The 20,310-nt window shown below is 36.6% G+C and overlaps 1 protein-coding gene and 1 pseudogene across 1 annotated transcript; both read left to right on the forward strand.

The window, feature by feature from the left end:
• Positions 1 to 221: 221 nt before the first annotated feature.
• On the forward strand, positions 222 to 1,121 carry LOC122143990 (protein BTG1-like). Its single transcript, XM_042754593.1, has 2 exons — positions 222 to 368; positions 601 to 1,121. Exons 1-2 carry the CDS (start codon positions 251 to 253, stop codon positions 936 to 938), a joined length of 456 nt encoding a protein of 151 aa, XP_042610527.1. The 5' UTR covers positions 222 to 250; the 3' UTR covers positions 939 to 1,121.
• A 1,332-nt stretch (positions 1,122 to 2,453) lies between these two features.
• Positions 2,454 to 13,328, forward strand: LOC122143985 (annotated as a pseudogene).
• The last annotated feature ends 6,982 nt before the right edge of the window (positions 13,329 to 20,310 follow it).

Consider the following 20,310-nt stretch of genomic DNA (forward strand, 5'->3'; position numbering starts at 1 on the left):
TGTGTCGATAAAAGCACTCACAGCAGCTGCAGGAACCTCTGTGCCCCTACTCTGAATCACTGGAACAGGTCGGTGGCGTTTACGTGGCGATTTTTCGTGTTGTTTTGAACAAAGGAACGTGCCAAAGACAGCAGCTTGGGCCTGTTGAGTTCAGCTAATTGATCTGAAGAAACTCGTTTGTTTTTCACTTTTGGTTGTATTTCACGGTTTCCGTGCGTTTCCCCTTTCAGCTCATGCGAAAAACTTCACGATGAAAACCGAAGTCTCTACTGCTGCTAACTTTGTCACCCGTCTGTTGAGAGGAACACGGCTGCTTTCAGAAGAACAGCTGCAACAGTTCAGATCCTCTTTGAAAGAAGCTTTGGGGGGTAAGAAAGGATCGGACGTGAGCTTTCCATTGTTAGAAGTAATTCAACCGCATCATGGCACAAATTAAGTAGTTTATGATCAAATCGAACATTGTTTGGAAACAAAGCAGATGAAGGTTTATTGAAACTTGAACCATTTTTTTGTGGCTTAAAGCACCAGAGACTTTGGCAAAGAATTGCAAATGCCATATTTCATTGCACCAAAACCTAATTTTTTCTTTTTTCATTGCAGATCATTATCAGCACCACTGGTTCCCAAATGCACCCTACCGAGGTTCGGGTTACAGGTGCATCCGGATCAACCACAAGATGGACCCTTTGATCGGCAAAGCGGCCTGTACGATCGGACTCACGAAAGAGCAACTCTTTTCACTGCTGCCAAGCGAGCTCACCATGTGGGTCGACCCCTATGAAGTGTCCTACCGGATCGGAGAGGACGGGTCCATATGCGTCCTCTACGAGTCCGCGCCTCCGTCGGACACAAACCAGGCAGACAGCTGCAAAGATGAACTGAGGATCGGACGGGCGAGTCCGTCCAAATCCTACGGCATGATGACCTGCTCCAGCTGAAGAGCGATGTTGTGTATTTAGCTTCTCGTGAGCACAGTAAATCAGGCATTGCTCACGTTCGATTTCTTTTTAAACCTTGTATTTTTAAGAGATTTTTTTTTTTTAAATCAACGGTGAACTCTTCATCTTATTGACCTCATGCTGAAAACAGAAGTATTTTGATTAAATGTCTTTTAAGCTCCCTGTACAGTCATGTTTTTTTTTTTTAAATTTCTATTAAAAGTTTTCTATGAATTTCCTTAAAAAAAATAAATGGCCTTTTGTGGTTATTCCATGAAACTATATTTTGATACATCGATTTGATCAAAAACATAAGCCATAAAAAGGACTTTTCATACCTACAATGTTCATTTTTAATACTTAACAAGCAAGCACTTTACTATAGTTAGACAAGCTACAGATTTTGCATCTTTCTTAAAATCTATAAAAACGATTTTTTTCCCTAAAGTTTTATGTATATGGGATTAAATTAAATAATAAATGAATATTAATTACGATGAAATGGACATCAAACATTACATATTTAAGTCACATGTTCTTAACTGAATAATAAAAAATAAAAAAAAGTCCAGAACAAAGAATGAAATTTCTGGATGTGAATCACAAAATAAAATGTATCAATATTATAACTTTTTGTCTGGCAATACTTTTTTGGATGGATGATCTTAAATGAGATACATTTAATTTTCTTTGTATTTAAATATTTATAAGGCCTTTTCATTTCATTTTCTTAGTCTCCTTATATTTACATAAACATTTGAAATCATGCATAGTCATAAATGTATTATTTTAGTAGTCACTTAATTATTTAAAAAGGTTTTATTGTCTTACTTGACCAAATACAACAAACTTAGGGCTCTAAAAATGTCTCTCACATATTTCTTGTTTTTAGTTTTGGATTTTTTACCTAATTTAAGCATTTTCTAATTGTTTGCCAGTACAGAAAAAACCCCTACAATCCCAACCTATTATTATTATTTTTTTTTTTAAAGTTCTTTAAATGCAAATTATATACAACAATAACTACTACTACTACTAATACTCACAAGGTACACAATTAAAATGTATTCAGGTTAAAATAAATATTTATTTATTCGCATTATTTATAACTTATGAAAACAAAAATATAATTTTTCTGAGCAAATCATGTGCAAGCGACCATAAAAGAAAAGAAAAAAAGCAATCGTGTTCACGACATAATTTTATAGATATAGTAGTCTATAATTTTTCATATAACATATACGTTTTGAAAAGTATTCTGGTAAAATGAAACGTAAATTATTTTCAGTAATTCCGAAAATTGTATATACATTTACATATATCATTTTACTATTGGATTAATACATTTATACTTATAAATCTCAAGTTTTTCTGAGCAAATCATGTGCAAGCGAACAGAAAAGGGAAGGAAAACAGCAATCATGCGTTCATGACATCATCAACTGCTTTCAGTAGAGAACGACCATTTGATTGTCACTTTCAACATCCAATCAGCGGACGAATTTAACAATGGCAAAGACTTCTGGCCAATGAGAAACTGCGATCCCTGCTCTTGGCCAATGAGAGCGCAGAGGGGGCGTGTCCTCGCGAAAGCGGTAGTGGCGCTACACCCGTCGGTGTGTCAGACGAGGACCCTTCAGAAGTTTTGAGCCTGACCACGGTCCTCTCGCCCGGAGTATCAAATCCTCGCCAAAACCCCCATCAGCTTACGGTTGCTCTAGGTTATGGAACTGGATAAAATGGACGAAAACGACTGGAAATATCACGGCGAGGGCAATAAGAGTCTGGTCGTGTCTCATTTGCAGGTAAGTGTTCAATAGTTACTAGCTTTTAGCTTAGCCGAGAATAATTTAAACTCAATCAAATCGGAGCCAGTCAACAGGAACTCGAATCAAACTTCTCGGAAAGGACCTAAACAAACAAAAGTCTGGTCGCTTTATACCATCACTAGACGGAAATAACCCTCTTCCCTTTCTTAAAAGGGTATTGTCAGGGCTTCAAAGCTAATAGCCACCTAGCAGGCTAAACCAGGATTCATTGATAAAGTCAATGTACTACATGCGCGTTACCCATGCCACACCCACTTTATGAGCTCGAAAGTTTAATAAACTATTTTCAGTGGCAAAAATAGGATATGTAAGTTAATGCTGAGAGCCATTTGAATGAATGGTCAGTGGAGATGTTTCAGTTTCTGGATGATTCTGAGCATCTAAAATTGGGTTTCTGTGATTACATACACTTAACATCTTCCTCATCCAGGCTTCAAAGTTCAGATTGAAACTTTTAACAGTTCCCCCTTCATTGGGTGAAAGATAATGCTGGTCTAGACCGGTTTTAGACCATCATGATGGAAGGGAATATAGAAGTTTATCACTTTCTTTGGGGATAAAAAGCACGATTAGAGACCAAAACGTCTGAATTTTTAACAATGTTATATTGTTTTAAGGTTGTTTTACTTTGCTAGAACTTGGTCTAAGCACTCTTGTCTGAAACTCTCCTATATTTGGACAAAGGAGAGAAATTCTAAATATATTGCATATAAGATCTGAGTCATAATTTATGTCTTAGGTATTCTAAGTAATGGAAACTATATGTAAATGATTCATTTATCAGTTGGTTTTATCATGTAGTTGACTCCTTTGGTCACTAGGATGGCAATATCAAGGTCCTGTTTTGTTAAGATCAAGGATATGCAAACGGATTAACCTTTGTCTGATCTTCCAGTTCATTTGGGATCATCTGTACCATCATACGATAAATAAACTGAGAACAAGCTGCCAGAAAAACGCGTGGAGTCATAAACATGCTGGATATATATTACCGATTACAACACGGAATTGTGCGTCCAATCACAGGAAGCTGCCTGAGAAAACACTGGCCAATATGTTCATGTAATTCGTGTCAAAAACTGGGTGTGGGGAAAACGGTGTGAAGCTTTGATGCAGTTTTCCAGCCAGTTTTAGAGTCCTGCAAGGGCTTGTCCCGTCTCTATGTGCTGTTTACTGACATTCTTTCACGCTCCCACACTCTCGTGTGGATTTTTGTCTTGGTGCCTGGTCTGGTTTTACATTCTTGGAGTACGAGCTGGACCACGTCGTCTTGATCAAATCAGCCCGAAAGAGTTTGGTATCTTGTAAAACTATTTGTAAAAAGGCATTTCGGATGCACAATGACATATGAAAGAAATTCTTGAATTTTTTTTCATGACAATTAAACACTTTTCCCCCTAGAAGTTCTTGCTGGAATAATAAAATTCGCTATTGTAATATAAATATTTTATGTAAAATATTTAAGTTGTATACAAGTAATATTTTCTAATTGTATTTAAAAAAAAAAAATTAACAAGTTTTATTATCACAAAAATAATTGTCTGGACAGGATGGTTTTCATTGTTGTATTATAGTTGGGTTATTATTATATATATATATATATATATATATATATATATATATATATATATTATATATATATATATATATATAGTGCTGTTTTTAAATAAACTTTAACTCCAATAATAATAAATGGAAGACTTAAAGTCCATGTGAAATCAATTCTGAGAATTTTTTCTAAACACATAAATGTCTGAAATGCATTGCGGAAACATGTTACAAAGACTGTGAACTATGTAGTACTTAATTGTGGAGGTAAACAGGTTTTCACCATTTTCGTGTTCAGGATTTTTTTGGGTGGGGCTAAAATCATGACTTGATGACGAAACGGAGTCGCATGGCCCCTCCCCTAACACTTTAAAGCTATCTTTCCACTGCACGTGACATTCGGACACGGCTGTCGCATTTCTGCCTCTACGACGCACGTAAATGCATAATTCCAGGTTGCAATAATTTACAAAACAGCTTGGTATCCTCACTTAAATAGGCTGTAGAGGAAGACCAGAGAGAGACGCAGCTTTTCTGCGAGTGGGCGTGGTTTCAGCAGTACCAGTGGACACGCCCCCAGCATTTGAGAACAGAGAATACTGCTTATTTTTTCAAGATTTCGATCGCTTATTTTACTCACTTGGTGTTTTTTTTAAGCATTCAAATTTGCCTGGTGGTTAATAACACTTTTCCTGTGGTGTGATGAACTCAGAACAGGCAATTAATATTGACTTCACATGGACTTTAAAGGGGTCATATGATGCTTTTTTAAAGATCATTATTTTGTGTATTTGGTGTAACAGAATATGTTGACATGCTTTAATGTTCAAAAAACACATTATTTTTCAAATACTGTACATTATTGTAGCTCCTCTATGCCCCGCCTCTCTCAAACGCATAGTTTTCTACAAAGTCCCTCCTTCCGACAAGCGCAGTCTGCTCTGATTGGCCAACTGACCCAGTGTATTGTGATTGGCCGAACACCCAGTTCAAGCCAGAAAGGGGAACATAGTCGCGTGACAGACACAGTGATGAAGCTCCTATGTGTTTGCAGTACACAAGCCACTGACGGTTAAGACAGCAGACTCCACTGTGTGACCCTATCTCTCTCTCTCTCTCTCACACACACATACACACACACACACGATGATTTGAACAGTCAATATTAAATAGTTAAACTAATAACAAAACATACAGAAGCTGATTCAGTAGCGCCAGATTGTCGTAGCAGAGTCAGAATTAGCTCCTCTCCTAGGTTCACGAAACGGCCGTCCATAAAATGCATTGCTGTTCTGTTGTAAGTAATCTTAAAGATTCCTAAATGCATCTACTCACGGAAGGCCAAATAAAAGTGCTTTGCTTTCGCCAAGATACACACAGCATCTCCCTGACAGCTGCTTTCCACAATAACTGCTGAAAGCACGCCTTCTTTCTTTGCGTGAACATTTAACCGGCATTACGCAAATCTTCCCACATACTGACGTAGAGATGTGGGGGCCGTGTTAGAACGAGCCGTTTCAGGGTGTGTGTGGACAAGTCCTTAACTTTGATAAAGAATATCTCTTTGAATTTGAGACTTTAGTCTTTGTAACTTCACAGATCTTCTTTATTCACCAAGAGCTTGTAACACTCCAAAGAGAAAGGAAAATCTAAATTGCATCATATGACCTCTTTAAGTTTATTTTTAAGCTTATTTCAGCTTGTTGCTAGCTAACATTTCTAATTTTCTTTTAATTTAAAATGTAAGTACTAAAATAACTAAAACTGGAGTCAAAATGAATATAAAACTATATAGACATTTTACAAAAACTACTAAAAATAACAAAAACACAACAAAGTTACTAAAGCTAAAATGAAAGATATATATATATATATAAAAAAAACTGATTCAAAATAAAAAAATCTTGGATGAGAATTAAGGTTATTTTTTAATTTAAAGAAATTGTACTTGATTGTTCTAAAAATGTGTACAATCATTTATTTTCTTTATATATTTGATGTGAATTCATTTACTTATGAGCTTCATCCCTTTATGATTAACATTTTGTGAGGCAGAAGTAGGGTTTGTAAGCGTTGAGCAAGTGCGTTTAGAAACTGCATTTGCGTTTAAGCGGCCGTCGGTTGCATCACTTCATAAAACAAACCACCAGACACTGCAGTGATGTCACCTTTACCTTCATGGACTTATTTATGTCTAAGAGCATTCTGGGAAAAAAAAAAAAGTAATGTGTATTCAGTTTACAGCTGAGTGGATGTAGTATTTGTTGTACACACAGGCAAACCCTTCTCAAAGAATTCCCTTTTGAACAAAATAAGACAAGGATACATACAGCTTTCAAAGTCTGCGTGAAAATGACTCGTTTGATTTCTGTGGTTTTAAACACATCACTTCCTATTACAGCACTGTCGGGTTCTTCTTTCGTCTGCTGAAGTTTCCTCCGAAGGACTCCGCACATACACGACAGGTAAAACTTCCCCAAATCAACACCACTGAACATTATTACTTCCCAAATGACTTCCCCAATGTGCACTCTATAAGGTAACTTTTATCAAACTGTGAAAGATACCATGCTATTAGAAGCCAGCGAGAGAACTGGCTACAGACTTAACCTCCGACAAAGATTTATTGGATGCATATTGTGACCAAAATTTAAAACATGGCGCGAAAGACTTTCATTAAGTCTACAGATGGATAAATATTTCCATTACTTGGAAAAATGGATTGTGTTTATGACTCACTATTGTATGATTTGACATATTTCTATCAATGTAACTCAAGTATTGATGCACAAACGATTGTTCTATCAAGTTTCATTGACGTAAATAGTTACTTTCAATTTTAGCATCGTTTGGTCAACAATTTCCACAATGTTTAAGGTTAAACAAAATATTTCTGTGTGAGAAGTTATGTGCTTCTCTTGGTATGAAGAGTATCTGCAAGAGTGTAAATGCAAATCTGCTTCAATTGTTTGGTCTTGGTCTGTTTGTTTTGAGATACAGCGTAGTGTCAGCTCATTTTCCTACTTCTTTCCTGCCAGACCGCAGAACAAGCTTTTCGACACATCCCCAACATCGTGGATTATAGTAAATATGTCATGAAGCCTTTACTGGGGGAGATACGTTCACAGTGGAGTAATAAACAACATATTAACAACAATAACACATTGTTGCTCTTTAACACAAGCCATGAGATGAAAATAATGGCTTGAATGTTCACAGGAGGTTGTTAAACTACCGCTGGACTTTGTGAGACAGCTGTCGCTAAAGGTCCAACAAGAACGACCTGGTACGAATGTATTTTTTTTTGCTTCAAATAAGTTTTTTTTGCAGTGACATTGTAATGCCCCCCAAAAACCAACAGTGTTATGATAATTTTTTGATAGCGAAATCCTTGTATCGCAGTAATTTCAACATTGAGATGAATGGATATTACTAAAAACCACAAAAGTAAAACATGGTCCATTATGGTAATTACAATTTATAGGAAAAATGGTTTAATTCTGATGTTGCGTGATGTGTTCTGATCCTTCCTTTTACTCAGAACTGCGCTGTGGATAAGGTCATGGACACATTCAGCGGGTGTGGTTTATGCCTTCCCAACCTGACCCAACTTCCCCTCCACCACCTCAGAGGACCACAGACCTCCAATCTGCGTTGAGATTAAGGTGAACTCCATGTTCGGTTCGACATGGTCTCAACACATCACTTCTGGTGCGATCGTGTTGGTGGGGGAATTTGCCATGCAGTTGTGATGGTTTACCATTTATTCATTGGTTTTGAGCGCAAGGTTGTGCGACATTTAAACGCTCAACCATATGTTGTTTAGATGCATGTCTAAATGAATGACCAAAAACTGAAAATATGCTGAAAACATAAGGCCATTCTGTTGTCACACGTTTCACTTTTAACCAAACATCACATAAAATAATCACAAAATTACACAATTAAGTAAATGGCTCCAGTCAAAAAATCAATAAAAAAATACAATACTCCAGTCCATCAAATCCACAGTCCATCGATTAACATCTTGTGAAGTGAAAAGCTTTGTGAGAAACAGATCATTAAGACCCTTTTAACTTTAAACCGTCATTTCTGGCCAAAATACCAACCTATAATCCATAACGCTTCCTCCATTGAAAAAAGCATTGTCAAAATCCACCAAAATACTTGTTTTGAAACTGAGTTTTATGAATAGAAGACTCATACTTTAGCCAGAAGCAACCATTTTGCTCCCCAATGGAGGACGCCGTGCTTGGAGCTGTTTTTGTTGTGTGTCGTGGCTTTCATGATAAAGGAGGGTGTTATGTAAACGTGTAGTTTACAGGATTGAAAGACCATGAAAATCTGACTACATCTATGACAACTTGTAGTGTTATCACCGAGGCTGAGAAAAGAACATAATGCTGCAGACAGCAGGTAAATGCCGTTATCACCGTTTTCATGTTCGTGGAGTGAATATTTTTACTCGGCTTTTAAAAAATGCCAGGTTTCATTTGCATTTGGCAAATCAGCGTACACTTACCTCACTGGTATTTCCTATACAACCCTACTCTGAAGAAAGAGCTAAACTAGTTCCCCTAAATGGAGTTCCTAGAACTAAAAACCATTCCTATATCATGTGGTGCGAACACGCCTAAAAGCTGTAACTTCTGTCAGTAGTTCTAGGAACTCTGAAAAGGTTCCTCCAGTGCGAAGGCACCTATTCTCACGGCACCCATTCACTGCAGAGGACACATTGTTAAGCAAGTAATGCAATGCTACATTTCTCCAAATCTGTTCAGATAAAAAAAAAAAAATAAATCATTTATATCTTTGATGGCCCATTACTAAGTAAATTTCCAGCTAATTTTTGAGCAAATTATTCCTTCAGCCTTCTTCTCCATCATTTGATCATTCAATGAATAACTGCTGCCATGAACACAAGACAAATCTATATAAATCTCATTGTAAATAAGGCATGAACTATAATAAGCCTAATTTTTACATAGTTTTTCTCAAAGTTATGATAGTGACAGAATTGTTATACCCACGTTTCCAAAACATTGACTTTCGAAACTGTATGCAAGTGTGCCAAGAACCTCGCCTTGAATGTGTTGACTTGGGTGTTACATGTCTAAGCATGTCTGTTTATTAAACTTGCTGACAGTGTTAATAAGTTTTTCTGTATCTTTCATGGTGTTAGAGTGTAAACACTGTTGTGTTTGATTAGTGTCAGTTGTTAAACTGCGAGATCTGAGTCTGAACTGTTTTTTTAGGAGTTAGTGTGAATGTCTGTTCTTGGGGAAGTAGCTGGATGACTCGTTAAATCTATTTGTGTGGATTTTAATCACATGGTCAGTCAAAACAGAGGGAGGTGGTGTGAACCTGATCTGAAAGGCTTGTTTGTGTTCATAAAAACAACTAAACTTCTTTATATAAAGCTTATTCACAACACTTCATTGTGTATCTTGAGATGCAAAGATACAATTACATATTTCTCCTTTCCCCCCCAGCCAAAATGTGGATTTCTACCCTTTTCAAGGAACATAACCAAGGAATGCAAGCGCAAAGTTTGTAGATTCTGCATGCATCAGCATTACAAGGCAAGTACCAATTAAAAATCTAGTCATTGCCAAACTTTTAAAGAAGTGAAGCCAGATTTATTAAAGCTAACTTCTGCTTTAAAAAAGAGGAAAAAAAAATAAAAGAGGATGGTGTAGTGTAAACATCCTGCTGTCTGTACTCTACCTTATCATATAATCAATTCTTTGTAAGGCTCGGCTTGAGCTTATGTTGCTGAAAATACAAGAATACAAAGAATCCCAAAGTTTCATCATGAAGCGACACTGTTTGTAAAGTTTATAGTAACATGTTTTGATCTTTACAGTTAGCCAATGGGAAGTGGAAGCGATTGAGCAGATACTGCCCTCTGGATCTCTTCTCAGGGTGAGTTACTGCTTCAGTCGCTCAATGCAGGAAATCAGAGCTGGATTTATATCTTTCACTGATAGTATGACCTTTAGCCAGCATTCTTAACAAACTGAGAAAGACATTCACCAAGCTGGTTGCGTCACTGGCCTGTGTTTAAAGGAATTTTTCACTCGAAAAAGGAGTATAATCAACATTTTCCCAAAAGTTGTGACTCACCTTTCCACTGTGAGACCAGCTCTACAATCTGTAATGCATGAAGGTTTTGTACTGCTGCTCAAGTCACAGAAATGCTAAAAATCTCTAATTTAGTTGTCATGTCAAAATTAAAATGAGATGCAAAGAATTTCATACCAAAAGTGAACTAATTTTACACACCTAAATCTTATGCAATATCTTGTATTCCAGGAGCAAACAGCGAATGTATGTTGCATTGAAGAATCTGTTAGAGGAACCACAAAACAACTTGAAAATCTTTAAGGTAAATATGAGTTTCTGTAATTAATTCAGTCCCGAATCGTTTAACGTCTTGAAAACAAATGTCTATTTTTGGAACTTTAAACTTCAGATTACAGTTGAAAATCTTCCCTCGACTTCCGTTGATAGAATGCTCAGCATTCGAAATGTAACTGACAGTGAAACAAACGATAACTATATTAGCGTCCACACCAGTGGACAATAACATTTTGCAGTTTTGACGTCTGCTGCCTTGTATGTTTGATTTATTTATTTATTTATTTTTAAAGTTGAGTGAATTCTGATTGGCTGTCAGTGTTTTTATCATTCATTCGTTGGAATAAATCGTTCTGAAAGTGATTCCAACAATAACGTTATTGTTGTGGTGTGAACTTCCCCATTCTAGAGTTAGAACAATTATTAAAACATTTATCATTATACTTATCCTTGGAGCAAATGGGCCTTACTTTTTTATTTATCCTAGAAAATTTCTTTAACTTGGAAGTACTGCTATCATAGTACTAAAAAACAAAAGTTTAAAACTGGCTTACTGGTCTTAACTAGTCTCCTAGCCCAGTCAGGCTGCTTTTAGAGGGATTTTGGCTAGTTTTTAGCTGGAAACTAGCTTTGCTGACCAGCTGATCACCAGCTTAACCTGGATTTGTGACTAGCTCAAACCACCAAAGACCAGCAAACCAGCGGGGAAAAAAGATCAAATATTTAAACTCTAGCTGCTACATATATATTGGTTTAATCCATTAGAAATGGTTGATAAATAGAAAAGTTGCATTAATTTGTTGTTTCTCACATCTTTTTTTTTTTCTTTTTTCTCAGGGCGGAGAGTTGATATTTAGCTGTAAAGATGATGCCAAGCAGCAACTCGAATTGAACGATCTCATTCAGCACCTTCGGCCTTATTTCCCTCATAGTAACGGCCTTTATAACGGCCACCAGCCTGGCAAAGCTGTCCTGAACGAGTTCATTCAGGTGATCTGCTCCGCTCTGCTCAGCGGCGGGGGACTCGAATCGCTCGGGGAGAGCCCAGGAAGGTGCATCTGTCCGAGAGCAAGCCGCACTGTGAAGCCAGCCCCTTCCCAAGAGACCTGCTCTCCGCAACGGTGAGGAAAACACTTTACCAGTGACCCTGGATAGCTGGGAATACATGGTTTTATCTCCTTCAAAAATATTGCTAAACAAGTGCAATGGAAATCACTTCACTGATGAGTCCGGATATATGCGTAGGAGTGAACTGGAGCAAAAGTGCTGGACACAGTTTAAGAAAATAAACTGCATTTTAAATGACACGTTAAGGGGTGTATAAAAGGTCGGATTATTGTGGCACAGAAATAATGGTAGTCATAAATCTGTTACCAGTAGAACATGTTCAGCTCATTTTCATGTGCTCACAGGTAACCACGGCCTCCCTAAAAGACAGTGTCCTCGCAAAAATCCTCCAAGTCCAGATGCTGGATAACCTGGATATTGAAGGAATCTACCCTCTGTACAAACGCGTGGAGCAGTATCTAGAAGAGTTCCCGAGAGAAAGGTGAATTTTTAATCGGGGATATTGTTTGACTGATATTGAGTGCTACGTTACTCATCTATCAGATCAGTACTCCAGTGAAAGAACGTTTTGTTCCTGCTGGTCAAATACTTCAGATCTATGCAGCGCTCACATGTACTGAAAGCATTCAGAACAGTTGATGAATCCTAACCAGTTATAATATGCTCCATTCTGTATTTGTAAGACTTGTTACTTTCCCTGAAAGACTGAACAGACACTAGGTGGTGCAAAAGACACATTTGTGAATATAAGTAGTTCAAGTCATGAGGCACTGCGGCCTCATGTGGGTGTAGGTGATTTCCATGCAAAGCCACATCATCTTTATGAATAAACTAACATCCAATCAACACTTGTTGTAGGTCCAGAAAACCGATTGCAGATAGATGGGCCTTATAATGAGGAGTTTTCATGGACACTGTGAAAAACTGTCCTGCTGACAGATGACGGCTCTGTAGAATATGCAGTTGGGAAGGTAAAGCCGTGCATGTGTGATGCTGAGAAGTTTAATTTTGAATGTATTTGGGTTGCAATTAAGAATCGTTTTCCAAAAAAAAAAGGGTAAAGATTAACTCTCAGATGTTACTTTCCAGGTTCATCAGTATAGAGTCGCAATGACGCCAAAGAGTGCTCAATCATGATCACGTTTGCACCTTGTGAGGAAAATGAGGAGTAAGTTAGTTTTCACCCTGGTCGAATGATCTTCCTTGACATTTGCCATCATTTTAATTCTCTTTTGCTTTGTTTCCAGACACCAGTTGAATTTGGAGAAGCCTCGTTTCACGTATTCAGTCTCCATCCTGATCTGGACCCCAAACCGTATGAAGGCATCCCTCACCAGCACAAGCTGGACAACAAAATCGTCAACTACTACTGCGGAGCACGCAAGCTCCGCCCCCCTCCAGCCTATATAAGGAAAGGCAGGAGTGCACGCTGCTCTTCCATGCTGTATGAGACACCTCTACAAGTGCTGCTTGGGAAATGCCTAGAAGTGAAGCTGAAATAGTGATTTAATTTTGTTCTTTCTGTTTGCTGGTCTGTCTAGTTGTTTGCCCTCCCACAGCGTTCTGCCACATGAAGTTGGCGTTCACAATTTGTTTTTCTTTTTGAGGGGCTGGTCTCCTAAAGCACAGAATACCTGAATGAGTCAGTCATTGGCTGTAAAAAGGGAGGACATGGAGGGTGTGTGTGTTGGGTGATTCTAGCACGCAGCGGCGCTCCTGTGGTTTCCAAGTGCCAAAAGTGGCTTACAGCGATTTTCCCTAATGAACGTTTCACCGCGCATCAGCTTGGCCGTGTCTGCAGTCGCTGTACAGGCAGTTTGGAATTCAAAAACAGACAAGTACTTGAGTTTTTAGCGCGGCTTCATCCCTAGAGCTCCTCAAACCTCTGACCCTCGGCGAGCTACAGTAGCGGGAGTAATACTGACAAGCACAGACCTGTTGCATGCTAGCGAATGAGGGTCGCGATAACACCGTCACTACCCGTAAGATAGATTTTATAAATTAGACGATAAGCCTAATGATATTACTCGCTGTTGAAATTTTATTTTTGTAACGTACGCTCGGCCGGCGTAACCCGCTATATACACATCGAAGTGTCTTATAAAGAGTAGTTCACAATAATAATAATAATAAAAAAAGTCCATTTTTTACTAACCATCACAAAAAAAAAAAAAAAATCGTTACGCAGCTCGTCAGTTCATTCTGACCAAGTATTGTGAAAGAATGCAACATTTTTGAACAAATCATAAGTGAATAACGACTGAAATTTGTATGACCTTTAGAAGACATGAAATACAGTGCCCAAGTCCTATGGTGCTTTATTTGGAGCTTTACAGCCTTTGGTCACAACGGTTGTTGCATGGCAAAAGTTACGTAAAAATTTGGAAAAACATTTGGAAAACATCAGTATAGACATGATGTTGTGCAAATTTTTAGTTGAACTACTACTTTAAAGCTAGGCCATCATCTCAAACATAAAACACCACCGTTTCCCCAGAAAAACTGCTTTAAAATACTGCTTTTTCCCCCAAATGAAAACTCGTGTGCGTCTGTCCATCAACGATGGCTTTGTCTCTGAATTTGACACTGATATGTCTTAGTTGTGATCTGTTTTGAAATCTCAGAGCAGAAAACAACCAGAGGAATCCATCCCCAGCAGCTTGAACACTACTACGGTTACATTTGGCTTTGGTTTTAATGGCTGTAATTGGTTGCAGAGCCAGACATATTTCAGAAGTCGACCAAAGATGGACAGCACGCCAGTTTTTGTCAGCACAATAAAAAGGATGATCCAGCAGTTTTTCCAACAGTGATTTTTTTTCAGAGAAGCCGTATAGGCCACAGAAATGGTAGTGTTGAGTTAACGTTACACGAGTTGCGAGTTTGGCGTCTTTTATCGTAAAAACCACAGTAAGATGGTTTGCGCAGATTTTATGGTGTAACTAACACTAAAGATGGCACCTCATGGGCGCCTTTCTCTGTTATGGGGAATATTACTGTTACAATGTACTGTGGCGTGAGTGATGCTCGCGCTTCTGTTTACCTCTTTTAGTGTGATGCAAACTGCGTCGGCTTGCTTAACTCAAAGTCGTCAATGCAGTTCCCATCAGGCGAACAATGTTTGCATTTTACATGGATGCATCATTTAACATTGCCAAACTGTGTTCACACTCCCCTTTGTCTTAATGTGAACTGGTGTCAAAAGAAGTATTAATACCCTTTACCTGTGAGCGGAAACCGCACTTTGATGTGGAACCTGATGTCGCGTTTGTTTGACTGTCATGTTTGTGGTGACTGATTGAAAAGTGCAGTTTCTCCACAACAGACATTGCTGTATTTGCCTTTGTTTTAACAACATCTTTCTCCTTTTGAACCAGAGATATTATGAGTCTGAGGTGGTGACATTGTGTTATTCTAATAAAATAAAGATCTGTAATCACTATGTAGGTAGGAATGGACATTAATTCTGTTATTAAGCAAGAAAAGAAAGGAAGATCACCATTTCTGTGATGGAATCTAATGTTAAAATGTAAAAAAACTATTTGAAAATACAAAGTGGATTTTTGCTGTCAAACATTTTGTATTTAAAATTATTTATTTTTTCTAGCTCTTGTCTAATGATGTATTTTTTCCATACCGTGTGGGGCATATCATGCGTAAAGATGATTGACAGTACAGGTGGCATCAATATGTAGTTCCTAACGGGTGATGTAGACAGGGTTTATATCGAATAAAAAAGATTAGATACGAAGCTCCCACGACGTGAACTTTGGCTTGTTTTTTGACTTCTCACAAACACATAGTTTTTATCAAGTTATCGATAGATGCTTCCACCCCAAGAACCCCGCAGGAGGGTTGCTCTGAAAGTTATCCGAGCCATTTTCCATCACTTTTTTAGTGTCAAACTCCCAAATTGAAAACAAAATAAAACACTTTAGATCATTGTACCACATTCTAAGTCACTATTATGAATTGTACACATGTAAAATAATAAAATACTTGATTCTGATGGGTCAATCGGTATGTCGCAATTTTGTATTACAACCACAAAAATTGTATATTTTACAGAAGCCTTTATGGAGGACAAGGGATTAATTTTTACATTCTTGTTTTCTTGTGATAATGAACTTAATTTTCTTGTGATCAACATAATAGCTGTTTTCATGATTATGACTTAATTTTTCTAGGTGGTCTCAACATAACGAAAGTTTTTCTCGTAATCACAATTTTTTTTTTTAAAAGTTGTTTTCTTCATTGTCACGACTTGTGATCACATAATGTGTTGATATAAAAGTTTTCTCAATCACAACTTAATTTTCTCGCAAAATTGACCATAACAAAAAGTTTTCTCATGTTTGCTGATTGTTTTTTTATATTCTCATCTCAAATTAACAAAAGTTGTTTTGTGTCATTTTCGCGACAGTTGAACTTTCTGAGACTTTTTTTCGTGGTCGATATCAGCATAAAATTTTTAGTTATGATTTGTGATCATAATTTAATTTTGTTTGTGTGATTCTCGACAAACTTATATCCCATCAGTTATATTTACTGCCAACTAGTGTTTCAAGTTGTGTAACTTTAAGATAATAAACTTCAGTTAGAGATCAGGAGAAAAACAAGAAGAAAAAAAAATAATTCCATGGCCTCTTAGGACTTCGTGTATATTTTAACCATTCCCGTGACTATTTTCAATTTGTTTCTCTTCCAGAGTAGTTAATTGATGGCAATATGCTAATCAAAAAAAATGTCTAGTTTATGAGTCTAGTAAAAAATGACCTATTTAAGACCATTTAATTCCCTTAATAAGCTGGTTAACCCTGATGCAATATTATCCCTTACATAATGTATTTTTTCACTCTTCACACAGTTAATCTTACCCTGGCTCTGGCATTTTCAGCAGGAGCTCAAGCGATGGCTTTACCACTCCTTCCATGGACACATCGATCTTCCAGAATATGGTCATGGAGATCCTGAGAAACATACAGCCATTGACTCTTTCTATACAGTACAGGTCAAAAGTTTGGAAACATTACTATTTTTAATGTTTTTGAAAGAAGTCTCTTCTGCTAATCAAGCCTGCATTTATTTGATCAAAAATACAGAAAAAAACAGTAATATTGTGAAATATTATTACAACTTAAAATAATAGTTTTCTATTTGAATATACTTTAAAAAAAAATAATTTTATTCCTGTGATGCAAAGCTGAATTTCAGCATCATTACTCCAGCCTTCAGTGTCACCATGTAACATCCAGTCTATCACATGATCATTTAGAAATCATTCTAATATTCTGATTTATTATGAGTGTTGGAAACAGTTCTGCTGTTCTAATATATTTGATGAATAAAAGGTTAAAAAGAACTGCATTAAAATTCTAATAATATATATTCTAATAATATATTTTCTTTTACTATCACTTTTTATCAATTTAACACATCCTAGCTGAATAAAAATGTATCTGATTTTATTTAAAAAAAAAAAGAAAGAAAAAAAAATTACTGACCCCAGATTACTGACCAGTAGTGTATATTGTTATTACAAAATATTTATATTTTAAAAACATAGCTTCTTTTTTTTTTTTTTTTTTTTTTTTTTTTTTACTTTTATTCATCAAAGTATCCTAAAAAGTATCACATGTTCTGAAAAAATATTAAGCAGCAGAACTGCTTTCCAACTTTGATAATGAATCATCATATTAGAATGATTTCTAAAGGATCATGTGATATGATCCTAAAAATTCAGCTTGCATCACAGAAATAAATTATAATTTAAAGTATAATACATTTAAAAACAATTATTTTAAATTGTATAATATATCACAATATACATTTTTTTTCCTGTATTTTTGATCAAATAAATGCAGGCTTGATGAGCAAGAAAGAAACTTCTTTCAAAAACATTAAAAAATAGTAATGTTTCCAAACTTTGACCTGTACTGTATTTCAAGCATGTAATATGGATGTATCAGTCATGGTCCACCATAGAAAGACTACAGGAACTTGTAGTCACATAATATTTCCATGGGCCATCAAAAGATGGAAAACAGCAGAAGTTACGTACCACAGTTTCCATTTCACTTTCTTAGCTGATGCAATCTACCCTGAAAGTTGAGGACTTTTATAATCATGAGTTCGGATCGGCATCCCTCTGGAAGGCTGACCACATCTTGGTACTCTCTCCTGCCAAAAAACACCACTTGTTTGTTAAAGGGATCAAAATCCCGACAGATTCCATCTGACCCACAGCAAACCTGGTTTCAAAACACATCGGTCCATAAAGAAGACAAGTCGCTACAAACTACATATGAACACCCAAAAATATGTGGAGAAATTTACATATTAGAGATCTGCGTAATTGTAAGTGGAATTTGCTCCATAACAAGGCAAGAATACACTGAAGTCACAGTCTGAGACTGTCTGCACAGTGCTTTGATGTCTCACAGGAATAGATGACTCAAAAACGTTATGATTTATTCCCGCCATGTCAAGGGTTTTGACTTTCTTTCATGTGACACAAAATAAGAATTCTTCAAGAATGTCCTGGCTGCTCATAATGAAATATTCAAATACAGTCAAGTGAACTAGGGGGGACAAGAGCTACTACACTAAAGAGCAACATAAAAGGTCACAAAATCACTTGACAAATTGCTTTTGTTCCTCTTTTATAAGTGGCCATGGATAAAAGCGCCTGCTACATGCATACATGTAAATTCTAAAGTCTTCTGAAGTAATATGATACTTTTATGTAAGAAACAGACCCCCAAATTTCATTATTCATTGATAATTTTTCACTGCAGATCTAACTCAATCCTGAATATTCCACAGAAATACACAGACATTTAAGGTGAACTATTCCTTTAATTCACCAAGTGTTTTTTAATAATTAGTTGAGTTGAAGACTTTTAATAGGCATGCCTTCAGGACTCTAAACCGCAGAAGAGAAGATTGAATACACAGAACCATTTAATACTGACAGTAAATAATAAAATAAAAGAAGAAAAAAAAATTTTCCATCTCTCTGTCTTTGGTAGAAACCACTAAATACAGTTAGGAAATTATACCCTTACTTACCCTGTCCCTTAATTACATATTAAAACATGTAAAGATACTTAGTATGTTTTAATAAGTAATTACGACATCTAGTTAAAAAAAACTGCTCTCTAAATTTAACTCCCCTCATTTGTCTGCATTTCAACTAGGTAATTAAAAACATATGATAATTCACACCGTGTTTCCACAATCAACCAATAAAGACGTCACAAATCCCTTAGACAAACCCATCAGACTTTCCAGAATTTTTTCCTAATTCCCACATTACACATTTGGAAATGCTGTCAGTTACACCATTAACTTGATGTTTCCCTCTGGTAAACAACTGAGACTTTCTCTAAAAGAATATCTGGGAAACCTGTCTGAATTTGTGATTGTGATGTTCCTCATGGACTTGTGAAGACTAAACACTGTTATGTTCTTAGAGCGAGACATTGACTTTTTTGCAAATGTTTAATTTTACACGTTTACACATTGATTCAGGTCAGTCGATGAGTTGAGTAATTAGTATTTATTCACAATTATTTCATGCACACTTTTGGCGCAGATTAAATTCATTTTGTTCAAATATGTAGTTATAAATGGGCTCTTATGCAAAACTTTTTATTGTTGTTGTATGCTTTTACAAATTTTATTTTTGTTTACTTTTTACATGAAAGATTTTGAATCTGTTTGGGAAAAACTAGCATATCGTTTAAAGCATTTGCCAAGACTTTCAACCCCACCCCCCATAAAATACTGTATATAACTTCATAAAGCATTTTTCTGTCAACGTGTTAAACCTAAAACAATTTAACAGTAATTTAAAAGACACCACTATTTTCAGTAAACGTGACAGAGGCCTGACCAACGGCTTCAAGGCTTCCCTTGAAAACTAAGCCATTAATTTAGGGATCCGTTACACAACCCAACCATTATTTTGAACTCTATACCTCTATTGTCTGATCCTGGAGCGACATGTTATACTCCCCACGGATCTCTGTCAACAGTTATTAAAACACCAGACAGGACAACCAGAGTCTCTGGGCTTGTTCAGAGGCCAAAACTGGATTGTTTAAAAACTTCACCAGAGAAATCAGAAAAGCTGCGATCCTAAGTAAATACAAGGAAACACAGGAGATGCATATTCAATCATTATTTAATTTACACCAAGGCTTGTTAACAGAGGATGACCCAAAATTGAATTGATAATCGAAATGCCTCGAGGGTGATTTCGAGGTACCCTGCAAAAAGGAAAGAAATACAAAACCGATGGACTACACACACATGCCACTGCTGAGTGCTTTAGCTCTCTGGCACAAACATTAAAATCATCCAATTATGTTAAAAGTTCCATAAGGAAATATACTGAACCAGATTGCTGAAGCAAACCGACATTACCGCAGTGGAAAGAGAGGTCTGAACGCGACGAAAATACATGATCATGGTGCAAGGCATGTGTGTGAAATAGTCTTTTGGGTCTCAAAGTACATCTCAAATGGTCCCTTGATATTATACAGGACTATTCTAACCAATGA

This window comes from Cyprinus carpio, unplaced genomic scaffold (assembly GCF_018340385.1).
Source record: "Cyprinus carpio isolate SPL01 unplaced genomic scaffold, ASM1834038v1 S000006552, whole genome shotgun sequence".
Classification (NCBI taxonomy): domain Eukaryota; kingdom Metazoa; phylum Chordata; class Actinopteri; order Cypriniformes; family Cyprinidae; genus Cyprinus; species Cyprinus carpio.